At 44.4% G+C, this 17,876-nt stretch overlaps 1 protein-coding gene across 1 annotated transcript in view; it reads left to right on the top strand.

Annotated features, from left to right (window-relative positions):
• Window positions 1-14,606, top strand: part of DEGS2 (delta 4-desaturase, sphingolipid 2) — a 31,408-nt gene extending 16,802 nt beyond the window's left edge. The window contains exons 2-3 of the mRNA XM_063147650.1: window positions 2,593-3,335; window positions 14,460-14,606. Coding sequence (XP_063003720.1) covers window positions 2,593-3,335; window positions 14,460-14,606 — 890 coding nt within the window. The remainder of the gene's footprint in view (window positions 1-2,592; window positions 3,336-14,459) is intronic.
• The last annotated feature ends 3,270 nt before the right edge of the window (window positions 14,607-17,876 follow it).

Below are 17,876 nucleotides of genomic sequence, written 5' to 3'. Positions count from 1 at the left end.
CAACTCCCACTGGTTGCTTTATTGACAGCAACCACAGCTTTGAGGGCTGCCCTGATACGACTGTGATGCAACCAGAAATGTGATTGCATCTTTGCAACCACAGCTTTGAGGGCTGCCCTGTGATGCAATCAGAAATGGCACCATTGTGGTTAGGCCTTCAGTTGTTCTAGGCAGAGAGGCGCTGTTAGTGGCCTTTTGCGTGCTCATAACATCAAAAGATGCAGGTGTCCTTTGTAGGCAGCAGCACCTGGTGAAATTCCCTCTTCATCACTGTAGTTAAAGCTGCAGAAGCCCTGCCGTCTTTTGTATCTGGTCATACTAGACAGGGCTCCTGCAGCTTTAACTGTTGTGATGAATAGGGAACTTCATCAGGTGCTGCATACCTACAAATGACCCCTGCTGAAACTCCCTTTTCTACGCAACTGTTAAAGATGCAGCCTTTCCACGTGGTCACCTTAATGTTTGGCAGCCGCAGCAGATGACCCTCCGAGGACCTTAAGTGGTTCTTGTCTATGGACCCTCAAAAACCTGGAGCTGGTGTTGTTCAGACGGCTGCCCCTCACATAAAAATTCATCCTGCCACGTTGATACGGAATATGAATCCTCGGCTGCTTCGGAAGTGCTGTGTTGGCTTCCATCCAGGTGCTGCAAGATCACCCAATTTCTCTTTCAAAGAGGCAGCGTTTAAGCATACTTGGCAAAATTAACCAAGGCTTGTTTGATCATGGATCAGCTTTCGGAAATCCAACCAACTTATACTTGCGTGACAAGGGGAGGGGGTTGGCTTTGTCGGAAAGCGTTGGGCCTGTAAGGTGACCAAGTGGGAAATATCACGGGACATTTGCCCGGTGGTGGCTTTTCATCCCAGCGCTTGATATTCTTAAGAGTGGCAAGATTTGGCAAGAATATTGCACTCGGCTACCATTCTGCTACAATTTCCAATTTTTATTTTTTTATAAAAAATCCTCTTATGAAAGTGAAATTAATAAACACAGAAGCAATGAATAAACGTAGATGAAATACCAGTGTCCCAGCTCCTCTTTGTTGGAAGGCTCAGAATATGCAGTGGCATAGCTAGGTAATATTAGATCCTGGACTTAATAGTTTGATGCTCCCCCCCCCCCCAAACTTTAGATGGCCATCTTAGCACAACTGACATTTCTCTTTCCCACCCCTGCTGATGTTCTGTGCTCTACAACTGCTTCTATGTTCCTTCTATGTTTGATTGTTTGCCAACCCTGGTTAAAAACCCAAAACAAAACTCTGAGCATGTGCAGTTTTGCATTTTAAATTCACTTAAATCATAGCACTGGAGCCAAGGAATAAAACGGAGCTGCCCGGGTGGTCCTTTAGGGAGTCCCTGGGCTCTGGACTTCAGCTCCTAGGTGCAACCCTGGCTGCTCCACTGAGAACACAGCCTGAAGTCAAATGAAGTCTGAAGCTAAGCAGGACTAGGTATGGTCCGTGCGTGCAGGGCCTGGGAGGCGTGTGTTCAGCACCTTGAGCCATAAAAAGCCTGGGTTTGTTTTTGTATGTTTCTGTGGTTTTTAATTGTATGTTTTTGTGATTTTAAATTTTTGTATATTTTTTTTATCCTATGTAAACCGCCCAGACAGCCTCGGCTATGGGGCGGTATACAAATGTAAATAATAATAATAATAATAATAATAATAATAATAATAATAATAATGATGTCAGATGTAAGCAAACAATATAGGAATTTCCCCATGTCAGGTGAGGGATGGCCTTTGGCAGTTTTGCCTGAAGCGTGTGGCTTGATGGCTTGAGGTGAATCCATTTTATCTTAGTGACACACAGAGATCTGGATCAACCTCCCCCAACCTGGTGCCATCTGGATGTGTTGGAAAACAGTCCCCATCATCTCCAGCCAACATGGCTTGGGAGTTGTCATCCCAACACATCTATGGGGCATGGATTGGGGAAGGAGGGTCCAGATTATGTGGGGTGGATGGCTTGATGGAGGGGGAGGGAGGATGGGTTAGGCAGGTGAGTACAATGGAAGAGGGCCTTCTCAGCGGTGGCTCCACAACTCTGGAATCAACTTTTATTGGGGTGGGTGGGATGTCAGGCACCTTCTTCAGGAAAGCACTGAAAACCCACCTGTTTTTCATTTGCCTTCCTTAACTTGGGGGCGTTGGTTTTTCTTAATAAGTTTAATGTTTACTTATTGTAATTTGCAATGTCTGTCTTTTATGAATTTTATTGAAACATTTTTTATGGATTGTATTGGACCATGCTTTTATTGGTAAATTTAATTTTTAATTCTTTTAATTGGCAATCTTTTTTTTAATGGATTTTATTGCAGCATATTTTATGGGTTTTATTGCAGCATGTTTTAATGGGTTTTATTGCAACATGTTCTCATGGATTTTAATGAAAGAAGTTTTTATGGATTTTTATTGCATCCACTGTGTGGTTTTTATCTTGTAAGCCACCACCTTGAGAGGGTTCTATCCTTAAAGGCTACCTAGAAATAGTTTTAGGGAGGTAGACTGGATGGCCTCACAGCTCATAATGGTTCAAGCCTTACTCTAACCACCTTTAATGTAACATTTCTTTCCCCTCCCTCAGCAAAGTATCCGGCCATCAAGTCTCTAATGGTACCAGATCCCCACTTGAAATGGATTGTGACTGGAATGGTGCTCACCCAGCTTCTAGGCTGCTACTTGGTGAGGAACCTAGCCTGGAAGTGGGTTTTCTTCTGGGCTTATGCTCTTGGGGGCTGCATCAACCACTCCATGACGCTCGCAATCCATGACATCTCTCACAATGTTGTCTTCGGTAACAAGCAGGCCAGGTGGAACCGATGGTTCGGGGTCTTTGCCAACCTGCCCATTGGACTTCCCTACTCTGCCTCCTTCAAGAAGTATCACATCGACCATCACCGCTACCTTGGCGGAGATGGTTTGGACACGGACGTCCCCACCGACTTTGAAGGATGGTTCTTTTGTACTCCAGGTCGGAAACTGATCTGGCTCGCCTTGCAGCCGTTGTTTTATGCCTTGAGACCATTGTATGTGAACCCCAAAGCAATTACTGAGATGGAAATCATCAATGCGTTGGCACAGTTCTCTGTTGACATTATAATCTACTACCTGTGGGGTTTGAAGCCTATTATTTATTTAATAGCAGGAACGCTGCTTTGCTTGGGATTGCATCCTATTACTGGGCACTTCATAGCAGAACATTACATGTTTTTGAAAGGGCACGAAACCTATTCTTATTATGGACCCCTGAACTGGATCACCTTTAATGGGGGTTATCATATGGAACATCATGATTTCCCCAGCATTCCCGGATGTAATCTGCCAAAGGTAAGTTTCTGCGTTCCGTACTTAACAGCATTGCAAGGACTGGGTGGGCTGTATATATGATTAAGGAAAGGTGATCCTTTAATCCAAACACTCCCATCTTGTTCAGTTAACAGGGAGGAATAACAGGATAAGATATCCATCCAATCACTGGCTTAGCCTTAATCATCAAAAGACAGTCGGGATAGGGAGGGAATTATTTATTACCTACCTCTCCATTTTGATTGAGGCAGGGAACAACAGTAAATATAAAATACATAAAACCGAATTAAAAATGATATACATTCTAAAAACATCCTAAAAGCATCCTAAAATTCCACTGGATAGGTCTGCCAGAAGAGATCAGACTTGATAGCTTTCTTGAATGCTACTAGACTGTCAAGTTGACAAGTCTCCTCCGGCAGGCCATTCCATAGTCTGGGAGCAGCAGAAGAGAAGGTCCTCTGGGTAATACCCGCCAACCTAACTTCGACTTGCTGAAGTAGATTTTTCCCAGAGGACTTGAGCGTGCGGGGCGGATTGTATGGGAGAAGGCGATCCCACAGGTAGCCTGGACCCAAACCATGTAGGGCTTTAAAGGTGATAACCAACACTTTATACTTCGCCTGGAAACTAATTGGCAGCCAGTGAAGGGATTTTAAAACTGGTGTAATGTGGTCCCCCCTAGGTGTACCAGTGACCAACCTGGCTGCCATATTTTGAACTAGTTGAAGTTTCCGGACTAGGCACAATGGTAGCTATGTAGAGCACATTGCAGAAGTCGAGCCTTGAAGTTACCAGCACATACACTACCATCTTTAGGTCTTCCAAGTCTAGGAAGGGGCGCAGCTGGCGTATCGGCCGAAGCTGATAGTAGGCACTCCTGGCCGTTGCATCTATCTGGGCTGTCATTTGGAGCGACGGATCCAGAAGCACCTCCAAGCTGCGAACGCAGTCTTTCAGGGGGAGTGTAACCCCATCCAGAACCGGTTGACACACCTCCAAACCTAGGTTGTGGCCTTTGACAGCAAGCACCATACTTTCATGTCTTATGAAATATGCTTTCATTTGTATTGGGAGGAAAACTGAAACGTGTCTATTCGGCTTGTGGCCCAGCAACATGGTGGGCCCAGGGTGCTGAAAAATCTGGGCCATCTAGAGTTCCAGTCTGGCTCTGTAGAGTTCCCCAGATGGCCACACCTACTTCCCCTGGCCCCACCCCTTTCTTTGGCCATTGATCATTCAGTGGTTTTCTGGCGTTTGTTAGTTAGCGCATAATCAGATGAGTGTTTTATAGCACACTCATTACTGGCCATTCACAGATGTTCGCGGGTCCTTTTGATGCTGAAGTCCACGTCCCACTCCTGCTCTTTTCTACATCAAAAAATAAGGCCCGGAAAACCCTTTTTTTTTGCCGGGGGGTGGGGAGCTAGAATACCTGCCACCATATCTTGCTGTGTGCAGGAGAAGCAGCACCAGAAAAACACCCACTGAATGCTTGCTTCCTCTTTCTTTCCCATGCGAAGTTGCTCATCCCCCTACTGTGGGACAGAAGCAGGAGGCAAAGTGACAGTAGGGAAATGCGATTCCCCCCCTCCCCGTTTGATGAGGCTCGTAATTTATAGCACCTTTACCCTGTTCTTCAGCCTGAAAAGGATCCCAGGGCAGCTAACAGGGATTAATAATAAGACAGTCTCTGCTCTCAGGCTTACAATATAAAAGACATGAGGCAAGGAAGAGAGAAACAAATCCCAGGATGCAAAAAGATTTATTTGTACAAATATTGGTCCAGTCTGCTTTGTTTAATGCTTGGGAGCACCACCTTATCGTCCTTATCCGAACTCCTGGGTCTTTTAAATCTTCCCATCTCTGCTGCTTTTTAGCACAAATATGTTATTCGATGCAATTCCTCTTCTGAGTTGCATCGGCTCCCAAGCGTTAACTTCAAGGACCCTAAATCACACTGCAGAGCTGTGGGCTCCCAACGCAGTAACTCACAGCAATTAGTGCAGATAAACTTTTTGTGCAGATAAACTTTTTGAGTCCATAAATCAAGTCCGTAAAAGGATGATAAGGCAAAAACACTCCCTGCCCATTTATACCCATTAGGGCTGCCAGACGAATTGCAGCATTTAGAATCGTTAAAATGGTTAAAACAAATCAAACAGAAAACAAAACGAGGAGCTCAAAGCCAAGCCAAACCAAGCCACTTCCCTCGTAGCCCAGCTGACTCTAGTCCTGAAAACCTGCATGTTATTTTTTACCCTGCATGTTATGTTTTACTTCTCCAAGTAAATCTAAGCCTTTAGATTCCCCTGTTCAGACTCCAGTGCTCAACAGCATCCCAAATTTTGCGCATAAACAAAGCCCAAATAGCTTGGCATGTGTTCTGTCCTCAGTCATTCATGTCCTGTCACGTCCAGATTATTTATTTATTTGTACAAATAAATATTTTGGCATCCTGAGGATTTGTTTCTCTCTTCTTTGGATCTGAATTGGAGGCTTTACTCCTTTTGGTTTCAATAGAAAAGCAAATGGGGGGAGGAGAGTCAAAAACGCCAGCACCAGTTCTTAGTTTCACAGTTCTTATAGGTGTTGTTCTTGGTGAGGAAGGGCAAAACAAGTTCCCAGTAGCTGTTCCTCCTCTGGCTGATGTATAGAGCTAGGTTGGTCTCCCTCCTTGCTTACCTGGGAGGTGGGGGAGGGGTGCAGATGGCTTAATGACGAGCAATAACAGCTTTAAGTTAAGATATGCTGGTATTTTTGGTATATTTGGCCTTGCGCCTTTGGTCCAACCCACCACTGGAATGCGATCTCAAAGAGCTTCTCCAAAATAGAATTGAAAGAGGTTCATGCCTGTGCTATGCAAGCAGTAACCCACTTTTGTAGGAGTTGCAAGTTAGCCAGTGAAACGTCCTTGAATGTACAATAGTTAACGTGTGCACTAAGATTTGCAAGGCTGGCTGCTAATAATAATTTAACAGTCACACCCCAAAGCTAGGAAGATTATGTTATCTCCATATTGTGAATGACACTTTTTTGACCTTGGATTTATTCGCCACTGGGCCAGGTTTAAGGTTCTAGTTCTAGTGCACAAAGCCCTAAACAATTTTGGACCAGGATACTAGAGAGAGCGCCTCTCCCTTACCAACTTGCCTGGTCACTGGGGTCATCTGTGGACATGTTCCTGGTGGTTCCACATGGACCTATGGTCCAACTGGAGTCCACCAAGAAAAGAGCCTTCACTGTGGCGGCCCCCTTCCTGTGGAATTCCCTGCCATTGGAGGTCAGGTAGTCAGCAATGTTGTGTTGCTTCAGGTGCCTCCTGAAAATGCCATTGTTTCAGGAAGCTTTCCTTGAGTGACCAGCCGCGGTTATACCAGAATTCGGGTTAAAAAAAAGATTCTCAGGCAGTGAACAATGGAAAATATATCTGTCAAAAAAAGAATTAAACAATAGTTTAGGAAGAAAAGAAAGAAAAGTCTGGAGTTTTCATGCACCTGGAGGTTTTGTTAAAAAGCAGCTGCAAGGGCCCATGGCATGTGGGGGTGTTGTTGTTTAAATCTCTCCCTGCCTCCCACTGCTGTATCCCCCCCTCCAAATCCCCCACTGGAGTTATTTGCTGCAGGAAAAAGCTGCTTCTTATCATGGGAACTAGCAGTCTTAGGAGGCAGGATTTTCACTGGGACCATAGGTTGCAGGGAGAGGGGGCGGCAAAGGTTTAAAGTCCCCTCCGCATATGCCATGGTCCAATGGAGGTTGGTGGATCTGATGTCAGTGAGATGGTGAATCCACTCCGGGTTTCAGTCAGAACTCTAAAGGAGATATCCAAGGTACCAAGCTAATCTAACTCCTTTAGAAAACTCTTTTAGAATTCTGCTGGTTGTAATGGAAATTCGGAGTGGATTCACCACCGCACTGACACTGAAGCCACCAGCTTCTACTGCAATTGGGGAGGGACGGGACGCCATGAGAACTATTTAACTAAACCAAGAAATCCAGATACATGAATCATAGAATCATAGAATAGCAGAGTTGGAAGGGGCCTCCAAGGCCATCGAGTCCAAACCCTTGCTCAATGCAGGAATCTACCCTAAAGCATCCCTGACAGATGCTTGTCCAGCTGCCTCTTGAATGCCTCTAGTGTGGGAGAGCCCACAACCTCCCTAGGTAACTGATTCCATTGTCGTACTGCTCTAACAGTCAGGAAGTTTTTCCTGATGTCCAGCTGGAATCTGGCTTCCTTTAACTTGAGCCCGTTATTCCGTGTCCTGCACTCTGGGAGGATCGAGAAGAGATCCTGGCCCTCCTCTGGGTGACAACCTTTTAAGTATTTGAAGAGTGCTCTCATGTCTCCCCTCAATCTTCTCTTCTCCAGGCTAAACATGCCCAGTTCTTTCAGTCTCTCTTCATAGGGCTTTGTTTCCAAACCCCTGATCATCCTGGTTGCCCTCCTCTGAACACGCTCTAGCTTGTCTGCATCCTTCTTGAATTGTGGAGCCCAGAACTGGACGCAATACTCTAGATGAGGCCTAACCAGGGCCGAATAGAGGGGAACCAGTACCTCACGTGATTTGGAAGCTATACTTCTATTAATGCAGCCCAAAATAGCATTTGCCTTTCTTGCAGCCATATCGCACTGTTGGCTCATATTCAGCTTGCAGTCCACAACAATTCCAAGATCCTTCTCGTTTGTAGTATTGTTGAGCCAATTATCCCCCATCTTGCAACTGTGCATTTGGTTTCTATTTCCTAAATGTAGAACTTGGCATTTATCCCTATTAAATTTCATCCTGTTGTTTTCAGCCCAGCACTCCAGCCTATCAAGATCACTTTGAAGTTTGTTTCTGTCTTCCAGGGTATTAGCTATCCCACCCAATTTTGTGTCATCTGCAAATTTGATCAGCGTTCCCTGCACCTCCTCGTCCAAATCACTAATAAAAATGTTGAAGAGCACTGGGCCCAGGACTGATCCCTGCGGTACCCCACTCGTTGCCTCTCCCCAGTTTGAGAAGGTTCCATTGATAAGTACTCTTTGATTCTGTAGCCAACTGTGAATCCACCTAATAGTTGTTCCATCTAGCTCACTTTTAGCTAGTTTGTTAATCAGAATATCATGGGGTACTTTGTCAAAAGCTTTGCTGAAGTCAGGATATATGACGTCCACAGCATTCCCACGGTCCACAAGGGAGGTTACCTTATCAAAAAATGAAATCAAATTTGTCTGACAGGACTTGTTCTTGACAAATCCATGTTGGCTTCTAGTGATCACCGCATTGATTTCAAGGTGTTTACAGATTGACTTCTTTATAATCTGCTCCAGAATTTTCCCAGGGATGGATGTCAGACTGACTGGTCTGTAGTTCCCAGGTTCCTCCTTTTTGCCCTTTTTGAAGATAGGGACAACGTTAGCCCTCCTCCAGTCGTCCGGCACCTCCCCCATCTTCCATGATTTTGCAAAGATAATAGACAAAGGTTCTGAGAGTTCTTCCGCTAGCTCCTTCATTACTCTAGGATGCAGTTCATCGGGCCCTGGAGATTTGGACTCATTCAAGGAAATTAGGTGTTCTTTGACCATTTGTTTATCAATCTCAAACTGTAATCCTGACCCCTCAACTTCTGCTTCACTTTCTCCAGGGGGGGGTCATAGACCTGCTTTTGGGAGAAGCAGGCAAAGTAGGAATTGAGCACTTCAGCCTTTTCTTTGTCGTCTGTTATCAATTTGCCATCCTCATTAAGCAGTTGAACCACCATTTCTTTCCTCTGTCTTTTACTACTCACATATCTGAAGAAAACCTTTTTATTGCTTTTAGCATCCCTTGCTAATCTCAGCTCATTCTGAGCTTTAGCCTTCCTGACGCCATTTCGGCACTTCTGCGCCACTTGTCTGTACTCTTCTTTTGTAGCCTGGCCTTCCTTCCACTTCCTATATGTATCCCTTTTTGTTTTCAGGTCATCTCTAAGCTTTTTGTGGAGCCACATTGGTTTCCTCTGTTGTCTTCTATCTTTTCTCCTTGTTGGAATTGCAATGCCACCATTGTCTGGCCCTAACAGAGTAACAAATATTTCAAACTGTTACCCATTCCTAAGTAAGACTGACCTTCTGTGACTTTTTGGAATGGGGTGCGAGGGCTGGCACATTTATATTTCCAAAGGACTACAACAGGGCATTCATTCTTTTCATACTGGGTTTTTACCTGCAGACAAATAAGTAACGCATTAAAATGAGCAGGAACCTCATGCTGTCAAGCCAACAAGTTTACGTAATGACTGTCATTGTGCATAAATAGATACGGGCAAATTAAATTTTCCTAGATTTGTAATCCCAATTTTCCTGGCTACTTTATAAACCTATTCAAACCCAGTAATCATCGCAAACAAATTCTCTAGGTACAGCTCAATCCCTGCTAATGTTTTATGGAATGCATTATTTTGTGACAAACATTTTATTAACTATATGTGAATAAAACAAAAGATCCATCCCACAGTGACAATGAGACCCCAACTGCTCCTCAATGCAGAACTGGTCCAGCTGGGGCTTCCACTTACTTATGTGTAGGGGTGAGGAGGCTGCCATGGTGGAGAGGGACCAACGGTCCACAAAACCCTGAAATTAGTTTCTGGCCAGGCAGCTCCACCTTCCACCCACCCCACTTTGCAGGACTGATAATGATTTTCTTTGTGCTTAAGCGAGTTTGGTGAGTTCTATATCGATAAGAAAACGGACTACGGAACCTGACCAACGGCATTACTTCCCAGAGGGCAGGCAAGGAGGACGGAAACTTTGGCTTACATTTGAAATGCCAGTTAACTCCAACCTTTCCCTTGGAGGGCGAAAAACAGCTACGTGTAAACATGGGACTGGGAGGGGTAGATGTGGTGGCTGATGGGAGCTGAAGGCACTCTTGTGATTCAAGGTAAACAATACCGTAAAGGATATCTGGTTCACGCTTTCATCTTTGGTGGGATTGTTCTACAGCGTAGGGGTTTTGAAACGTGTTTGGTGATTGCTGTCAGGGATTTCTCCATGTTACACCACTGGTGACGCCTAAACCTACCCCCCTTCATCTTTTTGAACCCAATGACCCTGCGTTTCTGCATAAACACCTTCTTAAGCAATGGTATACAGACTATGATTTTGCATAAACTTGCACAGCAAGCAAGGAAGCCCAACTTTAAGAAAGTTACGATGGCACACGGTTCACCAAGTACAGTTGCTTCTGATTTTTCCCCTGACTCATCTCCACAAAATAACATAGACTCACACATGCTCCGTTAATATGCAGTATACATTGAAGTTTTACTCTTTCATTAGGTATTGAGCTCCTACTTAGGCTGTTTTACTGTAGATGTTCCATAAGCTTATCTGTTATAGGCTAAGAATTATACTTAGTGAAAGCCTTTGATTCTTTAGTGATCTTGATTTACTGTTATGTATGTTCTTTTTGTTACCTTTATTTTGAGGGCTTTTAAAATAAGATTTCATGGGTAATAAAAAGCACAAAAAAGGATATCTGTGAGTTGGTTACTTCAAAGCATCATGCTTTTTTTTCTTCAAATGTTTGGGACTGAACTGGGCCAAGCAGTAATCTGAGACCAGACTAATTTGACATCCTATCCCCTCATGAATGGCAAGGTTGAGTAATAAAGTTGGCACCGCCTAGCTGTAATATCTATTCCAATGTTATCAGAGTTTTATCTGAAGTTTGGAGGTGAGTGCCAGTCCATATGTTGCCAAACTGGCACCAACGGTACGCAAGATGAAGGTATATGTAGGCTTGTGGGTCTGTTGAGTAGGGTGACCATATTTTGGAAACCAAAAAGGAGGACAACATGGCCACCCCCCAAGGGGGCAAGCCCACCAACATGTCCAGTCCCCAAAAGGGCATGTCCACCAACATGTCCAGCCCCCAAAGGGGCGTGCCCACCCAAACATGGCCCTGTATCAGCCATGTTTTTAAGAACATTCATATGCACCCAATTCACCCATCACATAAATACACATACTGCCATTACACACACAAACATGCACACTCTCTCAGGATCACCCACCCCAAAACACACGCACACACATCCATTCATAGACAAACAACCATGCACCCCAATCACCCATCACATAAATACACTCACACACAGACACACACACACTCTCAAAATCACCCACCCCGAATACTTGCACACACATCCATTCATAAACAAACAACCATGCACTCCATTCGCCCATCACCTAAATACACTCACACACAGATACCAAATACGAAATAATAATAACTTAGCGTTTGCATTGTATTTGACTATTCACAGATATCTTTTCAATTCTTGCAACAAGCCTTTGAGGTAGATTAGTATTCTTCCCATATTGAGGAGGTGGGGCTGAAGTGAATAAGTGATTTGCTTATAAATACTGAATGAACTCATGGCTGCAACAAGACCTGAAGTGATCCTTTTGGTTCACAGCTCACACCCTTAGCTGCTACTGCTTTATTGTATGGACTTTTTTTTAAAAAAGTCTTGTTTTTCTATCAAAAAGTTAGGTTGCAACTATTCCTATTTTACAGATGGAGAATTGAAGGCAGTGCAATTTGCCATACATACTTGCTGAAAGGTATGTATGTATGGCAAATCCAAATCCCCCAAGTTTAACATGAATGGACCCTAAAAGTTGCAGTTTCCCTTAATTTGTTTGCCACTCCAACATTTCACTATCAACACTGATTGGATACATTTCAAATTAAGACAGAGAGCCCCTAGCCAGAGCTTCCTGCCCCACCTCCTTTCACCCACAGTCAAATAGCAATACTCTCACCAGGCAAAAGACAGAGCTGTGTTGGTTTGGGCAGGGGGGAAGCAGCCTGGGGAAGCAGCCGAAAAACAGCTTTGTTGGTTTGGGCAGGGGGGAAGCAGCCTGGGGAAGCCGCGCGGGGCGCAGCTGAAAAACGGAGCTGTGTTGGTTTGGGCAGGGAGGAAGTAGCCCGGAAAAGCCACGTGTGGCACAGCAAAACATAGAGCTGCGCTGACCTGGGTAGGGAGGAATCAGCCCAAGCAAGCCACACACCACACAGCTGAAACACAGGGCCACGTTGGCCCGGGCGGAGAGATAGCAAGCCTAGGCAAGCCACGCTGTTAAGCCCAAGTGAGCTGCGCACCATGGCTGATCAAAGAGTACCATGCTGGCCCGGGTGAGAGCAAGCCATGAGTGGCGCCACCTCCTCACCACCTCTGTAGTGCTCTTGCTGCCATGGCCTGGCCCTGCTGCTGCTTCTCTTCTACTCTGCCCCCGCCTTTGCTGCTGAGCTCCCACTGCTCCTTCTCCTCTGCAGCCCTGGGGGGAGGTGCAAGTCCCAGGATGCGTCCTCCAGCTCCTCCCCCCAGGGCCGATTTCTGCCTTCTGCTGCTCTGATGTCACTGGGGGGGGCAGGGATACCGTTCTCGGAGAATGGGTCTCCCAGCTCCTCCCTCCCCCTGTGCTGGCACAGTTGCACAAGCACAGAGGAGGAGGGTAGAGCGTCGCTGGGGGGGCAGGGGCTGGGAGACCCATTCTCAGAGAACGGGTGTCCCAGCTCCTACCTGCCAGCAACGCAGGCCAGGACTGCAATTTTCCCGGACATTTGGTGGGATTTTGAAATCTCCCCCCGGATCTCGCTTGGGGGAGGGATTTCCAGACATGACCAGGCAAATCTGGGCGTATGGTCAGCCTACTGTTGAGGTTTGAGGCCTATAGAGGCAAAGTAAAAAGTTCAGGCCTTAGAGGCCTGAGGTTTTTCTGTTGCGAGGGGGTATTCCTGAGAGGAGTAGTTTCATTTCTCCCATTACAATTCATTTCCCTGGTTAAGTTCCATTGCTTCAAGGTTGAAACAGTACTTTCTGTTGTGTGGGGAGAGGGTATAAAAAGAGAGGGGAAAGCCAGCCGACAAGAGAGCAGGAGAAGACGAGCGCATGAAGCAGCAGCTGGAAAAGCTGAAATGCAGCTAGGGTAAAAGAATTTACATTTTTGCATTTTTGAATTTTCTTTTAATGCCTTTGTATCACTCAGCTCTAGTACCTCAATACCTTTAAGTGTAATTTGCTTGTTTTAATTGTGTCAAGCCACAAGTGTCTGAAGTGTTACTCATCCCACATCTATAGTCCAAACCCCATGTTATTGGGAAGGGGAAAGTAAAAAGAAGGAAGGTGGGACTCTTAAGGAAGCAAGAAATCCTTAAATAATTGCTCAAGGGGTCCAGGACATGGAAGGAACCTTGACAGGGACACACAGCCAGGTTAAGCCAAATGGGCTGAAGACTGACCAATGCCCTTTGGATCAGGACCTCTCCTTCATGTTATCCATTACACACCACCCTTGTAAAGATCCACAGCTAATGGATGTGAACAGGGACTGAGTGTTACCCAGTGTCCCAACTCTCAAGAGTTCATTGCAAATGAGACCCACAAATCTAGCATAGAAGTGGGGAAGGAAAAGGTCTGAAGTTTGCATTTTCTCTCCCTCCTTTTGATTGTAAAACGTCTACTGGTACAGAAAAAGGCAAAATCCTAACATTGCATACAGGAAGAAAAAAAGGCCTACAAATAGCTGCTTCAGATGAGGTTTATGAAAATACCAATCCTTTATTCCAGATGATGTTTTAGACACAAATTGTAAATGGATAGCTTGCTATTTGTGTCTGAATCTTAGGGTCATATGAACTTTCAGGAGGAGACTGCTGTGCAAAGTCTAATATCTGTGGTGCCATTTGATTTTGAACTTTGCATTCATTTGGCTTTGCTTGAGCTGTACGTATGTATAAAAAAAGAGAGAAGGGTCAGAAGAGCCAACCATCAAATATGAATGCCGAAGTATATGAACCTTGAATAATCATTTTCTTTATACTAAAGTTATCCTCTTCTAAATGAACATTAGAAGTGCCTAGATCATTTCTGAGACTACCATTAGTTAAACATTCTGTGCAATATAATGTACATACTGGGCTGGATCCAGTTTTAGTCAGAGTAGACCCATTGAAATAAATGAGACTTAAGTTAACTATGCCTAGCTTGTTGTCTTCTCTGAATATGTGATTAAATCTGGATCTAACCCACTGGTCTTAAGCTAGACAAGAGAGCTCATCCATCAAAGAACGCTGGATAAAATGTCCCTTTTGATCTTTGCAGGTAAAGAAGATGGCGGCAGAATATTATGACACCCTACCTCAGCACCAGTCTTGGGTTCGAGTTCTCTGGGACTTCGTTTTTGATGATACCATCACTCCATATTCAAGAATTAAGAGAATATGCACACCAGTGTCACAAGCTCGATAGACACCAAGACAGGATCTATACTACTGCTTTAAAAGAGCTTATAACAGTAGTGACAATTGTTGAGGCCCAGGACACTCTCCATATACAATTTGCAAAACGTTTTCAAAGTGTCAGAACCTGCTTGGTGTACATCTGCCCCTAATCTATTCTTCTAATGGACCTTTGCCCCCTGTATATTTCTCCCTTACCTCAAACACACATTAAATGAGTTTTTTTTTTTACTAGAAATGCTTGCCAGAGAGGGATAGAATAACTGATGTAATATTTCTGATCTCAAAAGGATTTTCTGCAATCCACATGTGAATATCTTGAAGCTAGTCAAAAGCGCCTTTAAAATCTGTACTGGTGTGTGTGTGTGTGTGTGTGTGTGTGTGTGTGTTGCTTATGTGCTATGCTTTAGAATAAGTGTATGGAATCAGTGGCCTTCCAGATATTGCTGGACTCCCAACTCCCATCAGCCCCGCTAGCAAGGCCATTGGGCCCTGATGGTGGGAGTTGCAGTCTGGCTGGGGCATGCCGGGAGTTGTAGGACTTTTTCCTGTCTAAACATGCATAGGATTGCTCGCTTAGCAGATTGACTTGGATTGTATTCTAGTTCCTCTCAAGGCTGCCATGAGATGCAAATGTTGTGGCTTCAACATCGAGTCAACTTCTCTCTAGCTTCTCTCTCCTTGCTTAATAACCAGCCTGATGAAGAGTTCTGGAGATCACAGAAGCATGGCCACTATTTCATGACATTTTGGATTGGTCCTAATAAAAGTGGCTTTGGGAAGTCCCCTAATTGGCCAACACAGCTTCCTCTGCTTTTTGTGTAGGTTGGAGATGTGGATGTATCGTTTTGAGAAAAACCAGAGTTATCAGCTATATTATCAACATTCATAGGCAGTGAAAAAACTTTCCATTTGCCCGGGATTTTATTTAGAGCCATTTACTCTCCTTTATCTCATTCTCTGTTGTACTACTGTTTTATACAGCCTTTTTATTTATTTTTCCTTGCTACCATTGCATTTTGCTGTGGAATATTAACATTTCTATTGGATGTTTTCATCTTCGTTGTATGCTCTCTGGGTGTTTTAATAAAAACAATAAAAAGTCGGCTATGTAATGCCTTGAAATGAATAAAATAGGGTTAAGCTGGAGGACTGGAGAAACAAGGAGCAAAGGATGGAAAATGAGAAGTCAATAATTTTTGTAAGAGGGAAGAGGACAAAGCAACTAGATTCACACAACACACTAATCTATGATGGTTTATTTTCTGGAACAACCCATGATGGGTTAGTGTGTTGTCTGTGGGATGTTCCCCTGTCTACGGTGGGTTATTTCCTCTAAATAAGCTACCATGAGTACCCACAGTCTGCAGTAAGGGTGATTTTACCTATTGTGAGTTAGCATGTTGTCTGTCGTGCAGCGTGGGCTACGGAGATCACCTACAGAGCTGCTTGGCAAGAGTGCCTAAAAATGCTGCTGCTGCTCTGCTCCTCTCAAGCAATCTCTATTCCTGCCACAAAGGAAGCTGGAATGCCTGCCCGGCTGGGCGGGAAGGCTACAGGAGAAGGAAGGGCAAGGGGAGAATGAAATACATAATTCTGTGTAGCGTGTTTGCCTGATTGTCTGGTTGTTTGCATGACCACCTACCCAGCATAGCTTACCACCCACTATGGGTTAGCGTGATGTGTGAACCCAGCCAGGATCTCACTCCTTGCAATCTTAGAAACTTCTGCTGATATTACTCTAAGGGCAATAGGGGGGTAACTGGCAGATCCAACTTCAGATCAGGGTGGACTGAGCAGCTTTAACTGTTGCGATAAAGAGGGAATTTCACCAGGTGCTGCATGCATACAAATGACACCTGCTGAAATCCCCTTTTCTCTACAACTGCTAAAGATACAGGAGCCCTGCCCTCCTTTTCACATGGTTCTTTTCAAACTAGGAAACACAATCCATTAAAAGAAGTGCATCACTTTTTCCACTGAAAACTATAAGCGTGCCCCCCCCCCCGCATCCAGATTGGGACCACTGTCGGGGAAGGGGAGGTGTAAAGTAAGCTTATTTTAGAGTGAGTTAAGTAAGAAAGATGTCGCTACTAGCTGCTGCTTGAGAGTAATGGGTAGCTCAGCTCCGTGAGCCCCTGCCAAAGGAAGTGAGGCAGGTGGCTACTAGGAGGAGGGCTTTCTCCGCTGTGGCACCCTGGTTGTGGAATGAGCTCCCCAGAGAGGTCCGCCTGGCGCCTACACTGTACTCCTTTCGTCGCCAGCTGCAGACCTTTTTATTCTCCCAGTATTTTAACACTTAATTTTAACTTAAATTTAAATTTTACTGTTTTAACTCTGTATTTTAATTTTATATCAATTTTGCTGTGTGGTTTTTATCTGGTTGTGCTTTTTATATTGTATTGTGTAGTTGTGCTTTTAACTTGTTGATTGTTTTACTATGATTTTAATTTTTGTGAACCGCCCAGAGAGCTTCGGCTATTGGGCGGTATAGAAATGAAATGAAATGAAATGAAATAAATAAATACATAATTGGAAGCTCCTAGTTAGAAAAGGAAAAACCTGAGGAATTTTCAAGGGAAGCAAAAAGTTTATATACGACTAGACAAAAAGATCTCCCATTGGGATGGGTGAGGTTCTGGTTGGAGAGAGGAGGTTTTCCCAGCTGAAAATCTATAATTTCTGTAGAGGGAAGACGTTTCTCTTGCTCTCTCTGCTCCCACCACACTGCATTGGGGCTTTTAAAAATCCTCCATTGGTGCAATACTTCACTTAAAAGTATGAAATCTCTTATTTTTTACAGCTCCAATGTTGGCAGCACCACCAAGGGCCAGGCACGATTTTCTTTGGCCACAGGCTGCCAAGTTGGCCATCCTAGAATTGGGATGTGGTCATCAGCAAAACGTGACTTCCTCGAGGTTTCCCCTTGAAGCTCAGTCCTTGTGCCCATATCAGAATGCAAGCTTCCCCACCTCTCTGTTGTCTTTTTGCAAGAAAATCACGAAGTACTTGGGTGCGTTTAAAGTATGCAGTCTTCTCCCATTGATTAAAGCACGTTTATACCCTTAAAAAAAACCAAAATCCAGTCTTTTATGTGAATGTTTCTAGTTTGCACATTTTCAAATGCATCTCTTCCCCCTACCCTGCGAACAGCATTGTGAGCTTGGGAATGTACGAACTTTGACCACAAATAGCGCTCATTTTCTGGAGATGCAAACAGGGTAAATTCTGCTCATGAACAAACTGGAAAAAAATTCTCATACGTACATCCCTGCTCCTA

This window comes from Elgaria multicarinata, chromosome 2 (assembly GCF_023053635.1).
Source record: "Elgaria multicarinata webbii isolate HBS135686 ecotype San Diego chromosome 2, rElgMul1.1.pri, whole genome shotgun sequence".
NCBI lineage: Eukaryota > Metazoa > Chordata > Lepidosauria > Squamata > Anguidae > Elgaria > Elgaria multicarinata.
This window is presented reverse-complemented; position numbering and strand designations above follow the sequence as displayed.